General features: G+C 40.6%; 1 protein-coding gene across 15 annotated transcripts in view; it reads right to left on the bottom strand.

Moving 5' to 3' along the window:
• Positions 1 to 24,559, bottom strand: part of cdh13 (cadherin 13, H-cadherin (heart)) — an 813,941-nt gene that overhangs the window by 241,655 nt on the left and 547,727 nt on the right. For all 15 annotated transcript variants that reach the window (XR_011346021.1, XR_011346020.1, XM_069902201.1 and 12 more), the window contains one exon: positions 18,171 to 18,349. Coding sequence is in view for 13 of the 15 variants with exons in the window: in XM_069902201.1 (XP_069758302.1) it covers positions 18,171 to 18,349 (179 nt within the window). In the remaining 2 variants the exon portion in view is untranslated. The remainder of the gene's footprint in view (positions 1 to 18,170; positions 18,350 to 24,559) is intronic.

Consider the following 24,559-nt stretch of genomic DNA (forward strand, 5'->3'; position numbering starts at 1 on the left):
AATCTGACATCAACTCAAAATCTATCAAAGCCAAAGTGAAGCATGATATCACAATATCTGAAAGTTCCACTTTATTGAAAAATAATGAGAAAGTGGATATGGGGCATTTGATCTCAGTGTTTCTGGAATAAGAAAATTAAAAATCTGCAACTGTGTTCCAATTATATCTGCTGGCATCTATGAGGATATATGTGGAAAGATAGCAAGATGTAACTTAGCTGAGGATTGCCTGTTGCTAACAGTCACTCTCTAGAATGATTTATACGGAATAGGTCATTGAAGAAGATAGTGCAAACATGCTCCCAACTATATCAATAGTACTTGGAGGGGAGGCCCCCTAGGAAAACCAAGTGCTGTAGGTTTCTGTGAGGGGCACCGGAGAAAGTGGAGACTCTGCCGTACGATAGGCAAAAGTTAAAGAATTGCATGTATGTTACATTCTAAATGTAGTATTATTGTGACAATAATGGAACCTTCACCTTTATCTCAGTATATGTGATAAATTCAGAAATGAACAAAGGGGGAATGCAAAAAATATATAATTTAAATATCGAGAATACCCAATGTTCATTGATGCTGTACACAGCATTTTCCACCGGAATAATACAAACTATTTGACCATTACAAGTCATTATGTACAAAAAAGGACAAATCAATGACTTCAGAAAGGGCCAGATGCTTGGCGCCAAGTACCTCTGACAAGGGAAGTCAGCTCGGTGCAGCCTCTACAACGGTGAGCTTGATTTTGCATTGAAATTTGTATGATCGCAATGTATCCAAAAATTTGAAGCAATTTCAAAAATAGTACCAATAATAAAGATGCCAATGGGAACAATAATTATTACTAAAGACTCATTCTTTCAACTTGCAAATTCATAGCACATTTTTTAAAAATATAAACACATTTGTACAAAATGGTTTGGTTCTTCAGTCAGAAACAAATATGTTGTCTCTGCTACTATTAGTTATTATACTACAGTGTGATTATTTTGGTTTGGGTCGATTTATTTAGATAATTTTCCTATTTTAATCAATGATTTGTATGAAACAAGAAGACTACGTTCAATATGTTCTGAGCAACATGTAGACAAAATTCTGCTTTCACAATTTTACAGCTCAATGAATAGCTGAATTGGCAGCATTTAGGGGGGCATCAGTCAACGTTATGGGTTCAAGTTCCAATTCAGTGACTTAAACACAAAACTTGAGGCTGGGACACTAATGCGGAACTGAAGTGCCACTTTTCTTTGAAATATTCATTCAAGAGCTTGACTGTTACCTCACATATTTGAAAAAATAACTACAGTACGTAAATGGAATATAGAAATGTTAAATATATGGCTAGAGATTCTGACAGACTGAGTCAACAGCTGCTATTTTGTGTGACCTCACAGCATTAGAATGTAAAGGTCATTCATGATGAGTGGAAGTTTGGTGCCTGTATTTACTTCTTTTCGGAAATAATGTTTCAACAGTAAACTTACGTTGTGCATAGAGCCCTGCACCCAACTCTGTTTCCCTTCAATCAACTCAAATCAAATTTCATGTTCCCAACACAAACTTTTATTACAATTTTTTAACAGAACATCAGCTATATTTTGCTTTGCCAAGTCTGCATCATGGAGATAAAAGGGGCAGACTCTGCCCTTGCAGTACTTTAAAGAGAGGTGGTTGCTTTCATATGCTTCGAGAACAGGTGGAGCAACAGGATGAGAGATGAAACAAAGAGACAGCATCAAGCTGGTCTTAGCCTGACAACCTGCATTGCTTTTGCAAAGGTGGTGCAGTGATCATGAGCAGAACCAGGCAGCATGTTGCAGTGTTTTCTGGGAATTATTTTGGCAATAACAGTCTGGAACTTACAGGGATGACAAATGGGTTACACTTATTGAAAAGAAAGTATATCAGAAACTATCCAAGACTGACCATGAAGTGAATAGGAAATTCTGGTCTGCCCGGTCACGAGAGAAAGGAAACATAACATTTTACATGGGACTCCTGACCAGAGTTATCCCACTGATAAACAATCCCGAACTTAAAAGAACAATCTGTCTGCTTTGCTTCAGAATTCACTAATTCTGAATAATTCAAAACTCAATTTTTCTTCCTCCTTTTGATGCATGACATGCAGTTATGATGCTTTTAGCTGGGACTACAGCTATTTATAATATATATTAATGATCTAGATGAATGAATTGGATGTAATGTTTCTAACTTTGCAGATAAAACAAAGCTGGATGGCGGTGCTACCTGTGAAGATTCTAAGATATCGCAGGGGAACTTGAACAGATTAGAAGAATGGGAAAATATATGACATATGCAGGTCCATGTGAGGTTATCCACTTTGGTAGCAATGATAGGAAGGCAGATTATTGTCTGAATGGTGAAAAATTAGGAACAGGGGAGGTGCAATGAGACTTGAGAGTTACAGCATATGTCATCAAAGGTAAAAATGGAGGTATTGGGAATAAAGTAAATGTCATGTGGTCCTTTATTGTGAAAGGTTTTGAATTTTGAAGCAGAGAAGTCTTACTGCAGTTGTACTGGGCTTTGGTAAGGACACACCTTGAGTATTGTGAAAGTTTTGATCTCCTTATCTAGGGAAAGATGTTCCTGCTATAAAGGGTGTACATAGAAGGTTCCTGGGATGTCAGGACTGAGGTGCAAAGAAAACCTGGATAGATTAGGATCTCACTCATTGGGATTTAGAAGCATGAGAGGGAAACTAATTGAGACATATGGAATTCTGAAAAGATTAGGCAGGTTACATGCAGGATGAATTTTCCCAGTGCTAGGGAAGTCTCGAGCAAGGGTCACAGTCTCAGGATAAGGAGAAAGCCATTTGGGACTGAGGTGAGGAAAAACATTGTCACTTGGAGACCCTGAACTTGTGGAACTCCCTACTGCAGAAAGTTGCAGAGGCCAATTCATAAGGGAGTTGGATGTGGCCTCATTGGCTAAAGTGGCCTCAACAGTAACAACAAGTCGCACTATAGAGAAGAAGTGGAAAGTCTCGTGAAATGGTACGAGAGCAACAACCTGAGTCTCAACGTGGACAAGATGAAGGAGATGATCAAGGACTACAGGAGGACCAGGAATGACCACCCTCCACTATATATCAACAACTCTGTAGTAGAGAGAGTGGTGAGCTCCTATCGTGGACTTTCAACATCTCCTCACTTGTAAAGGGGGGAAAGGTTTAGGGGAAACTTCTTTGATCAGAGAGCAAGTGGAAGTGTGAAACGAGCTGCCATCTAACATAGTAATTGTGGGCTCATTCTTAAGTTTTAAGAATAAATTGAATAGATACATGGATGAAAGAGTTCTGGAGGGTTATGGAATGGGTGCAGGTCAGTGGGACTAGCAGAATGATGTGGCAGCACATTCTATGGAAGGTGCCACAGTGACTGCACTTCCCGAGAAGACTGAAGCAGGCAAGGATATTAGCCACCATTATACCAACCTTCTATAGGAGATCTATTGAGAGTGTCCTCGCCGGCTGCATCACAGTGTAGTACGGTTGACGCAGAGAAATGGTTCGGAGGTCAATCCACAGGACCAAAAGAGTAGCAGAGAGGATCAGTGGAGTCTCCTTCCCCCTCCTCCCAATCAATGTGATCTACCAGGATCATTGTGTGAAGAGGGCGCACAGAATCATTGAGGACTTGTATCAAGGGGTGTGGAGAGAAATCAGGAGTAAAACATGAAAGTCTGCAGACACCATGAGTGAAGTAAAGACACAATACTGGAGAAACTCAGCAGGTCAAACAGTGGACCTTGTGTAGCAAAGATAAAGATACATAACCAACGTTTCAGGCCTGGGCCTTTCATCAAGGTATCGACAAAATGTAGTCAGGGGTCTGAATAAAATAGTTGGGTGACAGCGGTGGTGGGAGGTGGGGAGCAGGGAGCAGGGAAGGGGAAAGATAGCAGGAATATAGTACTAAAATCATATGATCAACCTTGAATGTTTTGAATGGTGAAGCAGGCTTGAAGGACTTAATGCCATGTGTCATTCAACCTGATTGGTGTTTGGCATCTCCTCAAACCCAGAGCAAAGAGGGAAGGTCAATTAGAAGCTGACACTATATTGATATGATGAATCTGAAACAAAACATAGGAATGTTGTTTCTAACTCCTTATAATGCCTATGTTTCCTCTCTCTATGTCTAATGGGAGCCACAGGGGCAGTGCTGGACCCTTAACTATTCACAATTAATACTAATGGATGAAATGAATCGAGTGCAATGTGTCCAAGTTTGATGATGAGAGAGAAGTGGGTGGGAAAGCACATTCTGAGATGTGACAAAATCTGAGAAAGGAAATGACAGGTTTAGGCGTTGGCATTGAAATGGCAGACTCAATACAATGTGGGTTGATGCAAGGCTATTCACTTAGATGGGAAGAATGGAACAGTAGAATAACTTAAATGGAAATAAATATCAGGATCTTCTGAGTGGTGGGATTTGGATGTCATCATACATGGCACATAAAAGCTTAATCTGTTGGCAGATTATATAATTAGGAAGGTGAAAAGAATTCTATTTTTTATTGTTTGAGAGTGTGGGGGATATAAAAGTGAAAAAGCTTTGTATACAACTGCAAGGGAAATCACGTGAGTTAGTTATAAGGTAAAGGTTGGATGCATCAGTCTGATACTCGATGGGATCTGAAAGAAAGTGAGAGTTGATCACAATGAAACAAGATTCTGAAGGAATTTGACAAGGTAGATACAAAAAGGATGTTTTCCTTCACAAAGAAATCTGGGACAAGGGACATAATTTCAGAATAAAGGAATATGTTTGCCCATTTAAAATTAGAACAAGGAGAAATTTGTCAGAGGTGCATGAATCAATGAAATTTCCCACCACAGAGCTGCAGAGGCTGAGTCATTGGATATATTTAAGGCTGAAGGAATCATATGTTGAGGCTATTAATGAACAAACAAGAATGTGAAATTAAGGCCAACTTCTTCTTTGGCTTGGCTTCACGGACAAAGATTTATGGAGGGGTAATGTCCACGACAGCTGCAGACTCGTTTGTGGCTGACAAGTCCGATGCGGGACAGGCAGACACGATTACAGTGGTTGCAAGGGAAATTTGGTTGGTTGGGGTTAGGTGTTGGGTTTTTCCTCCTTTGTCTTTTGTCAGTGAGGTGGGCTCTGCGGACTTCTTCAAAGGAGGTTGCTGCCCGCTGAACTGTGAGGTGCCAAGATGCACGGTTTGAGGTGAGATCAGCCCACTGGCGGTGGTCAATGTGGCAGGCACCAAGAGATTTCTTTAGGCAGTCCTTGTACCTCTTCTTTGGTGCACCTCTGTCTTGGTGGCCAGTGGAAAGCTCGCCAAAGAACAGGATCTTGGGAAGGCGATGGTCCTCCATTCTGGAGACGTGACCTACCCAGCGCAGTTGGATCTTCAGCAGCGTGGATTCGATGCTGTCGGCCTCTGCCATCTCAAGTACTTTGATGTGGGAGATGAAGTTGCTCCAATGAATGTTGAGGATGGAGCTGAGACAACGCTGGTGGAAGCGTTCTAGGAGCCGTAGGTGATGCCGGTAGAAGACCCATGATTCGGAGCCGAACAGGAGCGTGGGTATGACAACGGCTCTGTATACGCTAATCTTTGTGAGGTTTTTCAGTTGGTTGTTTTTCCAGACTCTTTTGTGTAGTCTTCCAAAGGCGCTATTTGCCTTGGCGAGTCTGTTGTCTATCTCGTTGTCGATCCTTGCAGCCGAGATAGTTTTGTGTGCCCGATGGAGATGTGGGGGGGCTGGTAGTCATGGTGGGGAGCTGGCTGATGGAGGACCTCAGTTTTCTTCAGGCTGACTTCCAGGCCAAACATTTTGGCAGTTTCCGCAAAACAGGATGTCAAGCGCTGAAGAGCTGGCTCTGAATGGGCAACTAAAGCAGCATCGTCTGCAAAGAGTAGTTCACGGACAAGTTGCTCTTGTGTCTTGGTGTGAGCTTGCAGGTGCCTCAGATTGAAGAGACTGCCATCCGTGCGGTACCGGATGTAAACTGCGTATTCATTGTTGAGGTCTTTCATGGTTTGTTTCAGCATCATGCTGAAGAAGATTGTAAAGAGGGTTGGTGCGAGAACACAGCCTTGCTTCACGCCATTATTAATGGAGAAGAGTTCAGAGAGCTCATTGCTGTATCTGACCCGACCTTGTTGGTTTTCGTGCAGTTGGATAACCATGTTGAGGTACTTCGGGGGGCATCTGAGGCGCTCTAGTATTTGCCAAAGCCCTTTCCTACTCACGGTGTTGAAGGCTTTGATGAGGTCAACAAAGGTGATGTAGAGTCCTTTGTTTTGTTCTCTGCACTTTTCTTGGAGCTGTCTGAGGGCAAAGACCATGTCAGTAGTTCCTCTGTTTGCGCGAAAGCCGCACTGTGATTCTGGGAGAACATTTTTGACACTAGGTATTATTACATTTAGGAGAATCCTAGCAAAGATTTTGCTTGCAATGGAGAGCAGCGTGATTCCCCTGTAGTTTGAGCAGTTTGATTTCTCGCCTTTGATTTTGTACAGGGTGATGATGATGGCATCACGAAGGTCCTGAGGCAGCTTTCCTTGGTGCCAGCAGAGCTTGAAAAACTCATGCAGTTTGGCATGCAGAGTTTTGCTGCCAGCCTTCCATACCTCTGGGGGGATTCCATCCATACCTGCTGCTTTGCCAGTTTTTCAGTTGTTCAATTGCCTTATATGTCTCTTCCCGGGTGAGGACCTCATCCAGCTCTAGCCTTAGGGGCTGTTGAGGGAGCTGGAGCAGGGCGGATTCTTGGACTGAGCGGTTGGCACTGAAAAGAGATTGGAAGTGTTCTGACCATCGGTTGAGGATGGAGATCTTGTCTCTACTATTTTAGTAAATGTTAGTATTTTAGTAAATGATGGAGAGACTTAAGGGGCCTCATGGTCTATAGCCACTCCTATATCTTCTGTTTTTATGTCTTATAATCTCAGGTGGGAAGCAACTGGTGATTATCAAACCCCAGCTTTGCCTAATACTTTCTCTCCCGCAATCCCCCCACCCACACCCCACTTTTACTTGCATCTCCTTTCACAGAGCCAAAATCAATTCTTACCTTTCCTCTTATCATTTCTAATTAACACCTTTTGTGGGTCTGGACTCCTCCTGCTGGTATTCTTCAGTCGTTATTCTGACACCTCCTTGTTCTTTACTTATACCTTGAAGAAGGGCTCAGGCCTGAAACGTTAATGATATATCTTTACCTCCAATGGACGCTGCGAGATCAGCTGTGTTCCTCCAACATTTCTGTGTGTGTTTCACTTCAATCGCAGTTTCTCCAGACTTCCATGTTTCCTGTCATTCTATGGTTGCCCCACCAGTTGGATTAGGAAATATAGAAATTACAAACAATTGTAACATCACATTTAGAGCTATCAAAAATCAATGCAATAATCCCATAACACTCCAACCTGATTTCAAGCAGGTTTTCCACTCTATTTGACCTGGAAAGCTCGTGAAAGAGGAAGAGGGGAAGAAGGGGAGAGGGAGTGGGAAGGGGGTTGGAAAAGAGAGGGAGTTGGAAAATCAAACTCCCAGAAGTGTCTACAATAATAGTTTATTTGAATATTGATATTCAGAATGAACAACTCAAGTTTATTATTTAGCCTAGTTCACTATCCAGAAGCTGTCCAACCTTTGGGCAAGAGGAAGCCCAACTCCTGAATCTATTCAAATTTTTGATTGATAGATTTTGGGATATTATTGGAGAGAAAGGATAAGAAGTTAGTGCAGAAAGAGGCAGCCATGAACTTATTGAATGGAGCAGCAGATACAAAGGACTGAATGGCAATTTCTGTTGCTATATTTCTTTTGTTTACTGTATTAGTGAGACCATGTTTGTACATACAATAAAACCCCTAGTATCTGGCACCTCTGGGGATGGTTAGGTGCTTGAAAGTGAATTTTCCAGTTACTTGAGACTGCATGTTGCATGATTGGCAAACTAACAGCGAGGCATGGCAATTTTAATCTTTCACATTTTTTGCCTATTTATTTCTCATGATTTTTTTTTTGCTGGTTGCTTGAGGCTGGAGGTTGCTTGAATTTTCTGGATAACAGGAGGTTTACTGTACTGTGTATTTAACTCCTTTTAACCACCATCTAAACATTGTCTTGGCAGTCTTACCATTATGAAGCTTTTGTCCATCAATTTTTAGAAATTCAGCTGGATCAGCCAAATAAACACTGACTAGAATATCAGGTCATGGGTGGGTATTGTGCAGCAAGTGATTCACTTCCTGACATTCAAAGCTACACTGTTCAATTTAAGAACATGATAGAGTACTGTCCACTGCCCTGCTTCAATTACTTTCAAGACTCTTAATCATCATCCAGGAAAAGGCAGTGCATTTGACTGACACCCATCAGCATCCCTCCACCATCATTGCCAAGTGACTTAATGTCAACTACCTACAATTGCACTGCAGTTACTCACCCAGGCTACTCTGGCAGCATCTCCCAAACCTGTGACCTCTATCACCAAAAATTATGAAGGTGTCACACCACTACCTGCAGTTTGCTCTCCAAGTGATATACCACCTTACTTTGGAAATATGTTGGAGTTCCCTTATCACCATTTGGTCTAAATCATGGAACCTTCTCCACAAAATTACTGGGGATGTTCATGAGGATTTTAGGTCGTTCAAGTCCAAGTTTACTCTCATCTGACTGTACATACACATCACAACAAAACAGTATTTCTCTGGACCACAGAGCACACACGTAGTACATCATTCACCACCATCTTAGCCAATGGTGTCCAGATCTTAGAAAATTGAGGGAAAAAAACTTGTCGAGAAGTTATTGGTTTCTTGTGTTCCCCACGAATAAACAGTCACTCGAATTTCATGTTTACATCATAAAATGAGTGATTTAATTTTGCAATAATCTAACCACAAATTACACATTTATTTTATATTAAATTACACCTAAAGAGTATATGAGTGGAATAAAATTCAAATCAACTATTTCAAATCAATTAAAATACAATAGTAATTGTATTTTAATAATTAATAAATAATTAATTAGATGATAAATTCCGTTAATGAGCTGGTGTGTGAGAACCTGCAGTTTCGATATGTTGTATTAAAGCCAGGATCCTATGGTTACAAATTTCTAAAGTAGATAGAGGCCTTGTTTCCTTATATTGTTGCTAAACCAGAAAAGATAGGGAGTATTAAACACTACAACGAGAGCACCAAGTCCCAAAATCACTCACACTTCCCTGGGGTTTCTTATGTCCTGAGCTCTGAAATGATTTCAATGCATTGAGCTGGACAGATCCAAACATGTCTTTGTCCATTCATTTGCTTCAGTGTTGAGAGTTGCAAAAATTCTACCAAAATTAGGTTGGCCTTGAGGCTCTGTCTAATTATCAACTATAAAGGATTATCAGAAGGTCAGTGTTATATTCTTTTTAGTTATTGATTAGTGGTGGATACTTCTGTTTCCTTAGATGAATGCATGGCAGGCTTCCAAGAAGCTTGAAAGCTCATCAACACTGCATCTGTGTCAAACAGTATCTGCAGAGTGAAATTAAGTGTTAATGTTTCAGGTGCATAAACTTTCTTCAGGTTCAACAAATGCATTATATCAGCTGCAGTTTGCAATGATAGTGACTGTGTATGGCAGACATTTTTCTGTTTTATTTCAGAATACCTCCAACCACATTGTTTGCTTCTGAATTGAATATGGATCCAATGACCAGTCAGTGGTACATCCTGAAATTGTAACAACGTTTATGCAACAATAGTACAAAAATGTTTTGTAAGAGAAACTATGCCATACTTGTCTTCAGTAATACCAGAACAACTCAAAGGCTCTTTATCGAATTTCACCCTAGATGCAGTACTTGAGGAAATCCATGGCACTGAAAAGTGCTGAGGAGGATTATTTAACAGCAAATGGAGCTGTTGCAACTATTGCAAACCAATAGTTGATGTATAGTCTAGGTACTCTATTCCGAATCACCACATTGTGTACTATTGATCAAGCCAACAAAGACTTGTTTCTCACTGTGAACATGGTATGCAGAATAATTACATTTTACAGGAGTACTGTATCTTCCATTCAGTTGCTAATGCAAAGCTTCCTAATACAAATGCCATCAGTAGTATTAGTATATAATGCAACTCTGCTGGTAAATTGGATCTGGATATAATCTGGATTATTCTTTTAAAGGTCAGACTGTCTGTAACAATAGTTAAACACAACTGATATTCAATAATCATGGATCTTTATAGATTAGAATATATTTATTTAAGATTTCAACAAATGCAATTAGAATTTGAATATCAACTTATTATTCAAATAAAGCATAGTACCTAAAATACATTGTCGATTTTGACCAAATCTACACATTTAGATTGACCAGATTAGCATTTTATCTTCCAGTGTGCATCTTTTGAAATACCAAAGGTTGGTTTACAATATGAAAACATTTTACAATTCAAGTCCATGTTTCCTATAGGTCAAAAAGCATGATAATTGTGGAGTAAGTCATCAACGATCTAGAGAAAGCTATTCCTTGGACAGTCATATAGCAGCCTGACACGTATTCACAGTCATAATATCGACATGCCAGATTTCCCCATTGCATCAGGAGGCAATCAGAGAGTGGAATGGAGTCCTTACAAGAAGCAGGATGGGCAGTGGAGGGAAATGTTCTCCTTCTTCCTGAACTCTAGCTTCCCTTCCTGCATAATTAACAAAGTCCCTGATTGCATCTCATCTCTTTCCAGCACCTTCGCTTTCATCTCATCCCTTCCTGGATAGAGCAAGGATAGGATTCTTTGGTCTGCAACTTCTATATCAACATTAGTTCTGGTCATCTGATTACAGGAAGAGTGTGGAAGCTAATGGAGAGGGGGCAGAGGAGATTTACCAAGATGTTCCCTGGATTGGAAATAACTCTTATGAGGCAAGGTTAGCAGAGCTGGGACTTTTCTCTTTGGAGCAAAGAAGAATGAGAGGAGACTTAATAGAGGGCTACAAGATTCTGAGAGGCATCGATAGGGTGGACAGTAGCAAACACCAGAGGACATCTGTACAAAGTGATAGAAAAGATTAGGGGAGACATCAGGGGTAAGTTTTTTGTTTAATCCCTGCGTTACCCCAAGAGTTGTGGGTGTCTGGAATGCCTTACCAGGGGTAGTGGTGAAGGGTGAAACATTGGGGACATTTAAGAGACTCTTAGACAGGCTCATAAATGAAAGAAAAAAAAAGAGGGTGACAAAGTAGGAAGGGCTTAGTTTGTTTTTGGTAAGAATATACAGGTCGGCACAACATTGAGGCCAAAGGGCTAGTCCTGTGCTGTTCTATGTTCTACTTTCTGCTCAATATCCACTTTCAATAGATCATCCTTCACCATTTCTTACAGCTTCCATGACATTCCACCATGAGACACTTTCCCCTGCTCCTCTCCTCTCAGCGTTCAGAAGATCCTATTTCTTTGCTACTTCCAGGTCCATTCTATTGTTTCCCTTTCTCTCAGTAATTTCCATTACAAGGGAGTTACCTGGGTCATTGGGTCCAGAGACCCAAACAGGCCCTGACATTGAAGAAATTAAATACATTGGGTGATTGGTTTTCAGAGCACTTGGTGCTCACAGGAGGTAACCTAGAAATTCTTGTTTCCCACAACTTGTCATATTCAAAATGGACTGAGGGTGTTGGCTACTTGGGTGTAAATTGGGCAGCATGGCCTTGTGAGCCAAAATGGCTTGTTACTGTGCTGAATGTCTAAATTTTTAAAATAAAACTTTAATTCTCCATCCCACTCCAACTATACTGCCTCCTGTCCTATTATAATATTACCCAGCATCAGCTTGAGTTACTTCATGTTTTGTCCAGTTCAACCTGAATGCTTCCCACAGGTGCCTGCCTGACCTGCTGATTGTTTCCTGCATTTTCTGTCCTAAAGTGTAAGGGATAAACTGACGATCTTGCCACTTCAACCTATCTATAATAGATTAAAAAAAGGTAAAGGTTCCATTGTGGTCCTTTAGAATGTAACATGCATGTCAAGCACTTCTCACAGAAATGAAGCCCCAACGAGGTATGAACTCACGACCCCTGGTTTACCAGACCAGTGCTCTAACCAATATATGTCTGTTTCAGTATAATCCTTACACAGGTAAAGTCCCCTCTTCACAACAAGCACATCTCCCAATGTGTTGTACAGATTACATTTTTGCAAAATAACAACCCGAGCACCTCAAAAATGGGTAAAATGGTTAGGACACGTGCAACAGCTGAAATGTACACCACCTCAATATGGAATATCTTGTCCTAGCAGATGTCTCATTCGACTATTAGAATCAAGCCAAGTGATTAATAGTAGTTTTACTGCGAGTGCAGAATTGGTTTTAAAGGAACAGCACCAGCATTAAAGAAAATTACGTGCAAACCTGGTAAAGTACAAATAGGTCCGTGAAATAGCAAAACCAGCCTGCAATAATCAGGGCAAAGCTTGGTCACAAGCAAAGGATTAGTTTTCAACTCTGTAGTCTGACCATATCTGCTTGTGAAGGGTGTTAGATATAATAATAACAGGAGGTTGAAGTCCAATCAACATTCCCTTCCTCGGTGATAATGGGGCTCTGCAGAGGACAAGTGATAAAGGGAAGTCTGAACTTTCCACAATCATGTTCAGTCAAGTACTAACTGGATGATTCATCCTGGCTTCTTTCGGAGGTTCTGATCTCCACAGAAGACAATGTCTTTAGTCACTACAATTTATTCCATGACATAACGAGCATAATGGGTAGCACAATGCTATTATAATGCCAGTAACCTGGGTTCGATTCCAGCACGGATTGTAAGGACATTCTCCCTGTGTCTGTGTAGGTTTCCTATGGATGCTCCAATTTCCTCCCACTTTTCAAAAACATACAGGGGTTGTGGATTAATTAGGGTATTAGGTGGCACAGGGTCGTAAGTGGTTTCTTTGATTTGGTTTGTTTTGTAACATTATGTTCATTAAAAAATAAATAAATAAATGGATAAATGAGAAGAAAATCCCTTCTTCCCTGTCTCCTTTCCTTGAGTTCGGTTTCTCTCCCTTCCCTTTTCCCTCTGTCTCCTTTCACAGAGACAAAATTAATTCTCACCTTCCCTTTTATCACATCTAATGAACACCTTTTGTTGGTCTGGACTCCTCTCTCTCTCCCATTCATCCCTCTTTCTCTCCAGTCTTTAATTAAGATGCCCACCTGCCTGCTTTTTGCTTAAACCTTGAAGGTCAGGCCTGAAACATTGGTTATAAATCTTTACCTCCTGTGAGATTGGCTGAGTTCCTTCAATATTTACTGGGTGTTTTTACTACAATCACATTGTCTGCAAACCTTTGTGTTTCACTCCTTCAGCATGTGCCTGACAACATAAAAGATTGCCCAGCTGTAGCCTTTTCACAAAATGACAAATCAAACCTAATCCAGCAAATTGTCCCACGCAACCAGATCATTCTCACAGAGAGCAATGTTATAACAGCTATTAACAATGATGCTATCAAACTCGTTGATGGACAATTTGAGTTGCTTGAGGAACATCGCACCAGACATCATTACAACTTTGAAGCAAACATGGATCAAAAAGATGAGGAAGGGAGGTGCTTTTGATATCAAAGCAGCATTGGACCAAATACAGCATCAAGATGTCCTGGTAAAACGGAAGTAAATGGACTTCAAGAGAACAAGGGTAAAACTTTTCAGTGACTGGAGATTGTCCAAAGGAAAATTAATTATGGTTCTTGAAATTTATTAACTCCAACCCCAAACATCACTCATGGCATTCCTCCGGATTCCCAGACCAACATTCATCTTTTATTCCATCAAAAGCCACCACTTCTAGCAAGAGGGTAGATCTGGGAATATTTGCTTGTAATGATACAATGTTCAATTCCACTCACAATCTTTTCCTTAATGAGGAAGCCCGTGCCTGCATGTGGTAAGACTCAGACAATCACACATGAGCGGACAGGAGGCAAGCAACTCAGACCCACAGCCAAAAGCACAGTAGAACACCTCCAATTGGTTAAATGATGCAGTTCCACTTGCTTTGCACACCCTCCTCCTCATCCTAAACGTTCACTCTCTCTACTTTTATTGCAGCAGGGCTGAAGTGTGTTTTACCTGCCTATCCTGCTCAAGTAGGCCCTTCCAAATTTGCAACCTTCCCTTTTTTCGGAGGAGCTTAAGGACAACAACTGCATGACCACAACACTCTCTGAAGGGCTCTTCTGGAAGTTCTTTCACATTCTGCCTTGGAAATACATTGCTGTTTCTTGACTTTCAAGGGGCGCTCTGCTTCGTGTAATGGTTCGTGCAACGCTATTACAGTGGCAGCACCCAGGTTCGAATCCAACACTCTCTCTAAGGAATTTGTACTTTCTGTGTGGGTCTTCCCCAGGTCCTCCAGTTTCTTACCACACTTCAAAATGTACGGGGGTTGTAGGTTGATTGGTATATTTGGGTAGCATGGGCTGGTGGGCCAGAAGGGCCTGTTACGGTGTTGTATGTGTAAATTAATTTAACTTAAATCATAGATTTCCTTATCTAATAACGTTGTGCAATCCATTCACTAGAATAAGGCAGCAGTGGTTCAAGAAGCTGCCTCTCCATCACCTTTTTAAGAGCATTTTGGGATGGGTAGGAATTGCTGGCCCACCTTGTAATACCTACACACCAAGCATAAATTTAAAATCTGAGCAAACTCAAACAGGGTTGACTTAACAACTTCACTTCAAAGACTTCCAAGAGTGCAAGATATAAATATTCTGCAGTGATGTTTTGTTCAAAAAGTTGCTGACTTTCACATGAAAAAAATAAGAACACAAAAGTTGGGACTGAGCCTTGAAGTCTGACAGACCGATTGACTGACTGGAAATGTGTGCCAGACATTCGTGGATTTTAAAACTGAACTATATCTTGTGACAGTGACGAACACAATATGATCATTTATAAAGGAAGACGAGATTATATCCATGTGCCCAATTAGCCTGCCAACCCCATACATATGTGAAATGTGGGAAGAAATGGGAGCCATACATGGGAAGAACATGTAAGCTCTTCACACAGAGCACTGGATTTGGTGTTGCAATAACTGCTAAGCTAACCGTGCCACCCCATTGTACATTTATAATTTTCAATCGTACAAAAATGATCATTCAGTTAGAATGGTAATTATGTCCTACAATAAGATAAGTAGATTTGATGGTGGAATAAAGCATAGTCCAATGACAGCAAATTGCAACAATTCAACAGAATGCATGGCATGGGTTTCTGCTATCAATCACATTTGGCAGCTTTGAACTGTGTTGTAAGTGTTTTCAGCAGATTGAAGCTGTTGAGTTTTCCTCACAATATGTCAGATGCACCTTGACAATTGTATAAATTACTGTAATGTTTAGAATGGACTGAAGATGTAACTGCTATTTTGAAAATGTGACACATGATTTACCTCACCATAGAACTCCTCCAGTAAATCTTATTTGTTGCCACGTGAATGCTGAAGCATAAATTGCCTTTGCATACAATATGACTGGGATAATGCTGAGTATCATCTTTAAGTCACCCTTTATGAGAATATAAAACATACATATTGAAGGATTTTGGCACTATTCCTTTACTAACAAGAGCAACATCTATTCAGACAATTAGGGTTGGTGATCATTTATATATCTGTTTTATTAAAAGCTCTTTAAAAAAAGCAGGACATGTAGGGCTGAAAAGGGAAAAATGTAAAAGCATCTTGATTCTATAATAAACATAATGTACAAAATCATTGCATACCATTCACTGAGGACATGACGATGTTGGACAAGGATAGGGACATTCAGAAGCTGATCAGGTGTTTAAGAGCTAAAAATTAAGATCATTAGGGAAGAGAGGAAGAATTTGGGCAATACTTGGTATCTGAAGGGGATAAAAGGAGATAAGACAAAAGCAAAGCAGTCATTGTGAGAGAAAATTGCTGTGGGAAAGATGGAGGAGGGTTAAAAACTAGGCTATGTTTAGATCTGAGATTTTAAGTTAAACTTTTAAATTTAGATATACAGGACTGTAATTGGCACTTCCAACCCACGAGCCCATGCCATCCTATTACACTCAATTGACCTGCAACCTCCATACGCTTTCAAGGATGGGAAGAAACCAGAACACATGGAGGAAACCCATGCAGACTCGGGGAGAATGTACAAAGCCTTACAGTCAGCACCAGATTTGAGCCCCAGTTGCTGTAACAGTGTTGCACTAACTGCTAGACTAACTGTACCATCCATGAGGAACCAAGAGCCAATGTACATAAATGAGGTTAAAATAAGTTCAAAATAAATTGTGGATAACTGTGTTTGCATTGACAGAGGATTGAGAATGGGAGGTAGGCCAAGATAGGCCATGGACAGAGGATGGAGAATGGGAGGTAGGCCAAGATAGGATTCATGATGCAAAGGCAAGAAGGAAGGAAGGAAGATGGGGGTAAAGATGAATGACACACAAAGGAGAAAGTATTTGAGGCATGAAAATCTATTTTGGTTGCCAATGCTGTGCCCTTGCAGAAGTGTTAGCCATCTACTAAACTTACTCTGCTCATTGGCTCTTTTGCTTTAAAAGAAATAGATGTACAGACAAAATGCAACTTTTGAGCAAAGAGAAATCTCTCTCTGCAGTGAAACATGGAAGTTGTAGACACTGATTGAAATTAAAAATGCTGGAAGAACTCGGTAGATATCACAGCATCCATAGGAGGTAAAGATATAGAATCGATGTTTTGGGCCTGGGCCTTCTTCAAGGTTTGAAGGGGTGAGGCCTGAAATGTTGAATATGTATATTTACCTCCTATGGACACTGAGACCCACTGAGTTCCTCCAGCATTCCCCTCTCCTTAATGTGATGGAGAAGATGGGTTCATCGCTTAGCGTGGGATCAAACCATGGGTGTGTGTTTTTTTCTTGATCAGCCTGAGATAATGACTAGAGAGAAGAATGTGATCAAAGGCAAAGTCTTAGAGCTGTGAAGTCCACAGCCAGATTTTGGAAAGAAATGTAGCAAACTTCCACTTAAGCCAAGGTGCCTTGCTGCATTCAAAGGAAAAAAAGACAAGCAGCAAAACATAATTTAAATAGTGCAACACTGCAAACAATTACAGTCAGAGATCAACTCCAACACTATGTCATCTTCCTGGCTGATGATGCATGGCAATAAGATTTTTTTAAAAATCACTGAGTTCAAGAGAAAATAAACAGCAGGCCTCTCAAAAGATCCATCTAACTATATAATGCTGAATTAACGTTGGAATGAGCCTTTTTTTAGTGCTGCTGTGTTCCCAAATAATCTAAGTAGTGTGGATGGTTGCTTTTCGACCCCCTTCATCCAGGTCCTGGGTGCTGCTCTGGTCTTCAGCAAATGCTCTGTGAGGAATGGAGGACTCAGAGACTTCACTTTCCTGGTACTCCTTTATTACACACAAGGTTGGCGGGAGGTTCATCACCCCTGTAGGGGATCCAGGACCTCTCCAAACATACAATTACACTGGTTTGTATGCACCACCACAATCTTCTCCCATGTGACAAGCATTACCCTATCAGCATTAAGCTACACACCATTCATCGGCAAACTGCATCGTTATAACCAGGTTCCCCTTTCCTCAAACATTGCTGTTGTACATCAGTCGTGTGATCTGGGTAAACTCCAGGCTGATAGAAATCTATTGGTTCAGGTGGGGTTGCCTGGCAACACAAGTCATGGGGGCCCCTCACTCTCTGAATATTTACAATCCTCTGCATTATTTAAAAGAAACCAGGAAGGCACATTTAGTTATTAACATTGATTAATGTCCACACATTTCCACTCAGTAAGCCTTTACTTCCACAGTAGCTTTACTGGGAAGTTGGATTTTATGATTTCACCTGCATGTTTGCTGATGGCTAATTTGCTTTATATCTTTATATCAATCACTTGACTTAGAAACTACTTGAGGATTCTGAAAGAAATGCTTACCTTACTTCAGAACCACTTGCCTTGGTGAATTTTTATTGCTGCTGTGTTTTGGAGTCCTCTGGGCTCGTCACAGTACCACCAAGTTTAGCCAAAAATGAAACAATGAGCAAATGAACCCAATAACCAAAGGCAGACAACGCACTCACCTCTCGGTCTAATGTTGTAGGTGGCACCACAGTAACAATGTCTCCTTTTTCTGGATCTATGTAGAACATGTTTGGAGATGGTGTCTCTGGTGTCTGTTTTGTGATACTGTAGCGCAGAACTGCATTGTTCGTGTTGGTGTCGTCTGCATCATGAGCTGTCATTCGCATCACAGTGGTTCCTAGAACAAGAAGCACAATTATAATTTCTCCCTGATATCATTTCTAATTGTACCAGGTAAGATGTATAGATCTGTTCCTGCTAAGTTCCTCAGCAGCCAATCTCAGTGCCACGATGAAGACAGTGGTAAACTTAATGCTACAACTGGAACCTTGGTGTGTACAGTATCTCACCGAAACAGGTTTTCTAAAGATATATATATTTTTTATTCTCTGTAATTCTCCTACAAGTTAAATAAATGCCCCTGGAAAATGGGTTCCACTTCAGAACGTATGAGTCAGAATTGAGACTTTCTCAAAGTTGGGTGGCCCAGTCAGTAAGCATCTTTCATCAGCTCTAGTCTGGATGTTTTATTACATTGGAACTACAACAACATAGAAGAATTATTTGTATCAATAAATATATTTGTATCCACTTTCTAAATGAAGCAATAATGAAACATGATATGGAAGCAACCAGGTATACAGAATAGTTCTTGTGCCTTTCAATGCTTTCTGTGTGTCCCAGCAATCTGAGGACATGCAATCACATCTCTGCCTTTTTTAGACATGCAGCATGGTAACAGGGCTTTCCATTTCACAAGCCCATGCTGTGCAAATATCCCAATTAACCCACCAACCCTGAATGTTTTGAAGGAGGGAGGAAACATGAGCACCCGGAGGAAATGCACACAAGCATGGGGAGAATGTACAAACTACTTATAGACAGTGGCAGATTTGAACACAGGTCGATAATGCTGTAATAGCTTTATGGTAACCACTACAATTGTTCCATGGGCTGATTCACAGGATGTCAACTAAAATGTTTTTTGCATTTGTTAATGTGCATGGGATTGATGCTCAATAACATTTCAATTTATAACAACAGCATACATAGGTATAGACAAATCTTCAGCCAATTTATTTTAATTCAGAGAAGAATTTATTCCTGTAGTGAAGATAATCATTTGCTGAATAGTGTTATGCATTTTAGGCATATTTTATTCAATATTTATGTTTTTCCCCCCAAAATAAAACAATGACAAAACCCAGAAAAACAAGCCTGTGCATTTCTATTTCACTGGGCAGAACTGATGCCTCCTCAATGGGAGGATCAACACATACATTCAGACATTTGTTCAGGAAAAAGAACTGAACTCATATGAGATACTATGAATATTGCTGACATTTAAGCCACTTTCAGGTGGCCACAATACCCGACTGTAAATCCGCCTATTATACTCCTATGCGGCTGTCGGGTGGCCACCTGAAAGTGGAGAACCTGGCCAGTTACCTACCTAACACTTCTCCTGTAGGTATAATATCCTGCTCTGAGAATTCCCTGTTACACCTGAAAGCAGCTCAGGCAAAGCTGCTAGTACCTTTCAGGTGCCTAGCAGGAGGCGGGCTGATGATAGTCAGCTGGCATCCCAACTACCTGACAGACCCCCGGCGGGAGACTGCGGGGCTGGTGCAGCCATAGTATTGAGATTTCTCATCCTGCCTTGAGAAGTTGTTTGAGCTGTTGTAAATTGTTTCCGCCCTCGAGGTGCAGGTGCTTTGCAGTTGAGTAAGGAGCTCCAGAAGTGGAAAAGAACCTGATGCAGTAGTATTGCTACTCCTGATATTTTGTTGTAGTTTGAGGATGTGAGATTGTTGCTGAATTACTAAATGGTTTATGATACTTGCGAAAATACAGACTGCTCGGGGACTGGGTTGGTCTTGATTTTCTGGATTCTTGGGCAGTAATTTTAAAATTCAAATTTAAGGGGGAATAAAAAAGAGATGAACAGTGAATTGTGACAGTTTATTCATCAGCAAATACAGCCTGGTTCATTGATCAAAACGAACATTTTAAAGAAAAATAAAGTGGTCGTTTGTTGCCGCTGTGCATCTGTAGTGCTTACGCACACACACAATATCCTGCTAAATTTAAAAGGTGAGAGCTTTCAATAAGTCCGGATTCTTGGGGACGGCCGTCCCAGCCCCACAGTCCCCCGCCGGTTGCCCCAGCCCTGCAGTCCCCCACCAGTTGCCACAGCTCTGCAGTCCCTCATCAGCTGCCCCAGCCCTGCAGCCCCACGCCGGGGGGCTGTCAGGCAGCGAGGAGGGCGCTGTCAGGCAGCGGGGAGGCAAGCTGACAGACAGTTGCCCTTGCCCAAACTCAGGAGCCGGCGTTTGCTCTGCAGCCCCTCTCCCCGCTTCAGACCTTTCAGGTGGCAGAACACCGCCTTCAGCGCTGCCACCTTCACAGACACCCACAGCCTGCTCCGTGAGCTGCATTCTCCAGGTGATTCCACCTGTGTTCACATTAACTCTTAAAAAAAGGCCAATAGGAAGGCAAGCACCAGAGCAGGTGTTCACCAGGAAAGAAGCAAAAACATAAAGAGGTGCACAAGTTCAATTTATTTTTCAGTAGGTAATTTAAAATTTTACCACGGTAAGAATGGACAAACATTTCTGTAAAAGCAGAAAAACAAGTCTTCATAGTTCTCACAAGATGTTTCAAACTAGCATTTCCATGAATGTCACATCTGCAAGATGTGATCTTACTTTGGCCCAATGTTCTGTTATGAACTAGTAAATTATTTAAGAGACTCTTCCATGGAAATCACATTGTACAAAACTCACAGTAGTCCTGGTCTTTAATCCAATCATATCAGGATTTAGCATCTTTGAATTGAGACCCCTTGACAATGGCCTGCAGGCCTGAGCATCCACTCGGTTAAAACCACAACTTGTTTATCCTGGGTTTGGAAATAGTTGAACAGGTTGTGGGAAATAATTGGAATACTAAATTCCCATGAAGCTGACCTGGAACAAACCCTGTACTTGCACTGTAACACTCATCAAATTGCGTTCTTGCTCATTTTTACTAGAAATAATTCTCACTGGGTCTCATTAAACTTCAGTCTACTCTTTAGGATGTTATGTTTACCCAATTTCCTGAGGAAACAGATTTCTTGAAAATTCCTGGTTAGAAGTTTGAATCTTCAGGAGAAACAGGTCACCAGCAATTGAACAATAAGGAGGTATTGTTTACAATATTTTCACAAGGCCTGGGATTTTGAGGAAGTTCAGCAAATGGATGAGCATGAATTCATATCTCAAGCAGGAGTAACGAATATGACAAGTATTTATTGTCATACATATGAGTCCATCATCCATATGCATCAAAATCTTTACTTGCGGCAGCCAAACGGGTACTTGTTGTAAATAAAAGACCCAACTACAATAGTACACACGAAATTACCAAGTAATGAAAGAGATAATAAACATAAAGGCTAGATTATATAAATTAATATTCACACTGACAGTGCAAGAAAAAATGTAACATTTCAATCGGGTCATCTTTTTGTGGTCTGGGTGCTTATAAATTTTAAATTTAGACCAATAGCACAGTAGCAGGCCATTTCACTCCACAAGTCTGTGCTTCCTAATTTACACCCAATTAACCTACACTCCTGGTACATTTCAAATGGTGGGAGGAAACTGGAGCCCCCAGGGAAAACCCACACAGACACGGGGAGAACGTACAAACTTCTTATAGACAGCGTGGGATTCGAAACCAAGTCCTAATTTCTGGTGCTGTAAAGGCATTGCGCTAACCCGCTACACCAACTGTTCCTCCACTTGGGGAAAGAAGGGGATGTTCAAGAGCCAAAGTCTCATTGGGTAAAATGTGTTCTTGAACCTGGAGGTGCTGAAGGTAGCAGTGAGAAGATGTAATGACCAGGGTGATGGGGGATCTTTTAGGATGTTTGCTTCAGTTCCTCATATTGATACCTTCAATGACCGGGAGATTAGAGCCCGTAACTGACTTGACCACATTCACTACCTTCTTCAGCCTTCTGCGTTGCTAGGCACTGGAATTTCCAAACCTGGCCATGATGCAACAATGACCTCAAAGTCTCAGCTAAAACCAAATTCTTTAAAGAGAAGCAACTACTTGTTTATCCTGGGATTGGAAACAGTTGAATAGCTTTTTGGAAATTATTGGAATACAAAATCCCTGCGAAGCTGACCTGTGGAACTCCTGTGGGATATTTCATGACATGCTGTATCTGCTCAGATTTCTTAGAAAGTCAAGGTATTGATGGGCCTTTTCCAATGGTTGCCTCAATGTGTTGGTTCGGAGAGGTAAGAAGAATCAGAATAGGACATATGTGGTAAATGGGAGAGCATTGAGGAATACAGAAGAGCAGAAAGATTTAGGAGTAACGGTACATCGTTCCCTGAAGGTAGAAACTCACGTGAATAGGGTGGTGAAGAAGGCTTTTAGTATGCTGGCCTTTATCAATCATTGCATGGAATATAGGAGTTGGGAGGTGATGTTGAGACTGTATAAGACATTGGTGCGGCCTCATTTGGAGTTCTGTGTGCAGTTCTGGTCGCCTAATTATAGGAAAGATATAAACAGAGTGGAGAGAGTGCAGAGAAGGTTTACCAGAATGTTGCCTGGGTTTAAGCATCTGGAGTATGGGGAGAGATTGGACAGATTGGGTCTTTATTCTTTGGAGCGTAGAAGGTTGAGAGGGGATTTGATAGAAGTATTTAAGATTATGAAAGGGATAGACAGAATGGATGTGGATAGACTATTTCCGTTAAGAGGAGGAAAGTTTAAAACAAGAGGACATGAGTTAAGAATTAAGGGGCAGAGGTTTAGAGGTAACATGAGGGGGAACTTCTTGACTCAGAGAGTGGTAGCTGTGTGGAATGATCTTCCGGGAGAAATAGTGGCGGCGGAGTCAATTGTATTATTTAAGAAAAGGTTGGACAGGTATATGGATGAGAAGAAGATGGAGGGTTATGGGCATTGTGCAGGGAGGTGGGATTAGAAAGGGGTGTTTGGTTCGGTGCGGACTAGAAGGGCCTAATGGCCTGTTTCCGTGCTGTAATTGTTGTTATGTTATGTTATGTCATCATTTTTCCCCAGATTTCCAGGTCGAATTGCCATTAGTTATATGGTTCCAAGTTACAATGGATTATTGATACCCTGGGTGACTTGACCATTAAGAATATTGGGCAGAAAAGGAAAGAAAGTGAGGCACCTCCAATATAGAGAAATGAGCTTGACTCGGAAAGTCAGGATGTAGAGTCAGTGGGATGGAAATAGCAAGAGAAATAACCTAAATTTTAAAATCGTAGGATCTTGTGAGAGAAAAAAAAAATCAGTCATCATATAGATCAAACCAATCAAATTGCCAAAGGTAGCTTCAATGATGAATTTATAAAATGTGTTCTTGATAAGTTTTCAGGGTCAATATATTGTAAAATCAATGAAGAAATGCTGTTTTAGATTCATATTATGAGATAAATTTAATTGACAATCACATAATAAAGGAATTTGCAGAGAAGGACCAGAACATGAAAAAAGTTTAAATTCAGTTTGAGAATGAGAAACTCAAATCTGAAACTAGTGCCTTGAACTTAAATAACATCAATTAAATATGTGTGAAAGCAAAATTAGCTAACATAGACTGGAAAAAATTTTTTTAAAGTTTTGATGGTAGATACTGTACATATTGAAAGAGATAAAGTTATTTTTCATAAAAATGGACTTTATGAAAAGAATGATCATAATCAGAATTTATTGACATGAACAAGTCATGAAATTCAGTGTTTTGTGACAGCGTCACAGTGAAAACATGACATATTATGTTTGAATGATTCATCTGTGGTGAGCTAAGGATGCTTAAGGGATTATCAAATTAATAGATGAGGCTTAGAGGGTAGATTAGTGGAAGGCTAGAAAATTGGAAACATTTCAGATATGAGAGGGTGGTCAAAAAAAGGAAGAAAATAGTTTATGAAAGGAAAGTAGCAGAAGTCGTGGAACTTTGGCGAAGAGTCTTTGATTCTGGGACTTTGGTGAAGTACTGTATCTGAAAGGTCGAGAGTAGCTGACAAAATTGTCAGTTCACGGAGAAAGATACGGAGAAATTATTAATGATTAATTATTAATAGGTAAAGTGGAAACAGCTGAGGATTTGACTAAATATTTTATATCTTGTAAAACAATAGATGACAACCATTGCACTGACCGTGGAAACTCAGAGTGCAAAAGGGAGGAACTATTTTAAAAGTATAGGAATAAAAGCTGTCTAGTCCTTTGGAATTGATAGCCTTCATATTGGTTCTAAAAGAATTCTGTGCAAGAAGAGTGAATGTATTGGTTGTGATCTTCAAAAGATCCTAAATTCTGTAGAAGAAAGCTGTAAAGGTATCCAAGA

The sequence above is a fragment of the Narcine bancroftii genome, chromosome 10, assembly GCF_036971445.1.
Source record: "Narcine bancroftii isolate sNarBan1 chromosome 10, sNarBan1.hap1, whole genome shotgun sequence".
NCBI lineage: Eukaryota > Metazoa > Chordata > Chondrichthyes > Torpediniformes > Narcinidae > Narcine > Narcine bancroftii.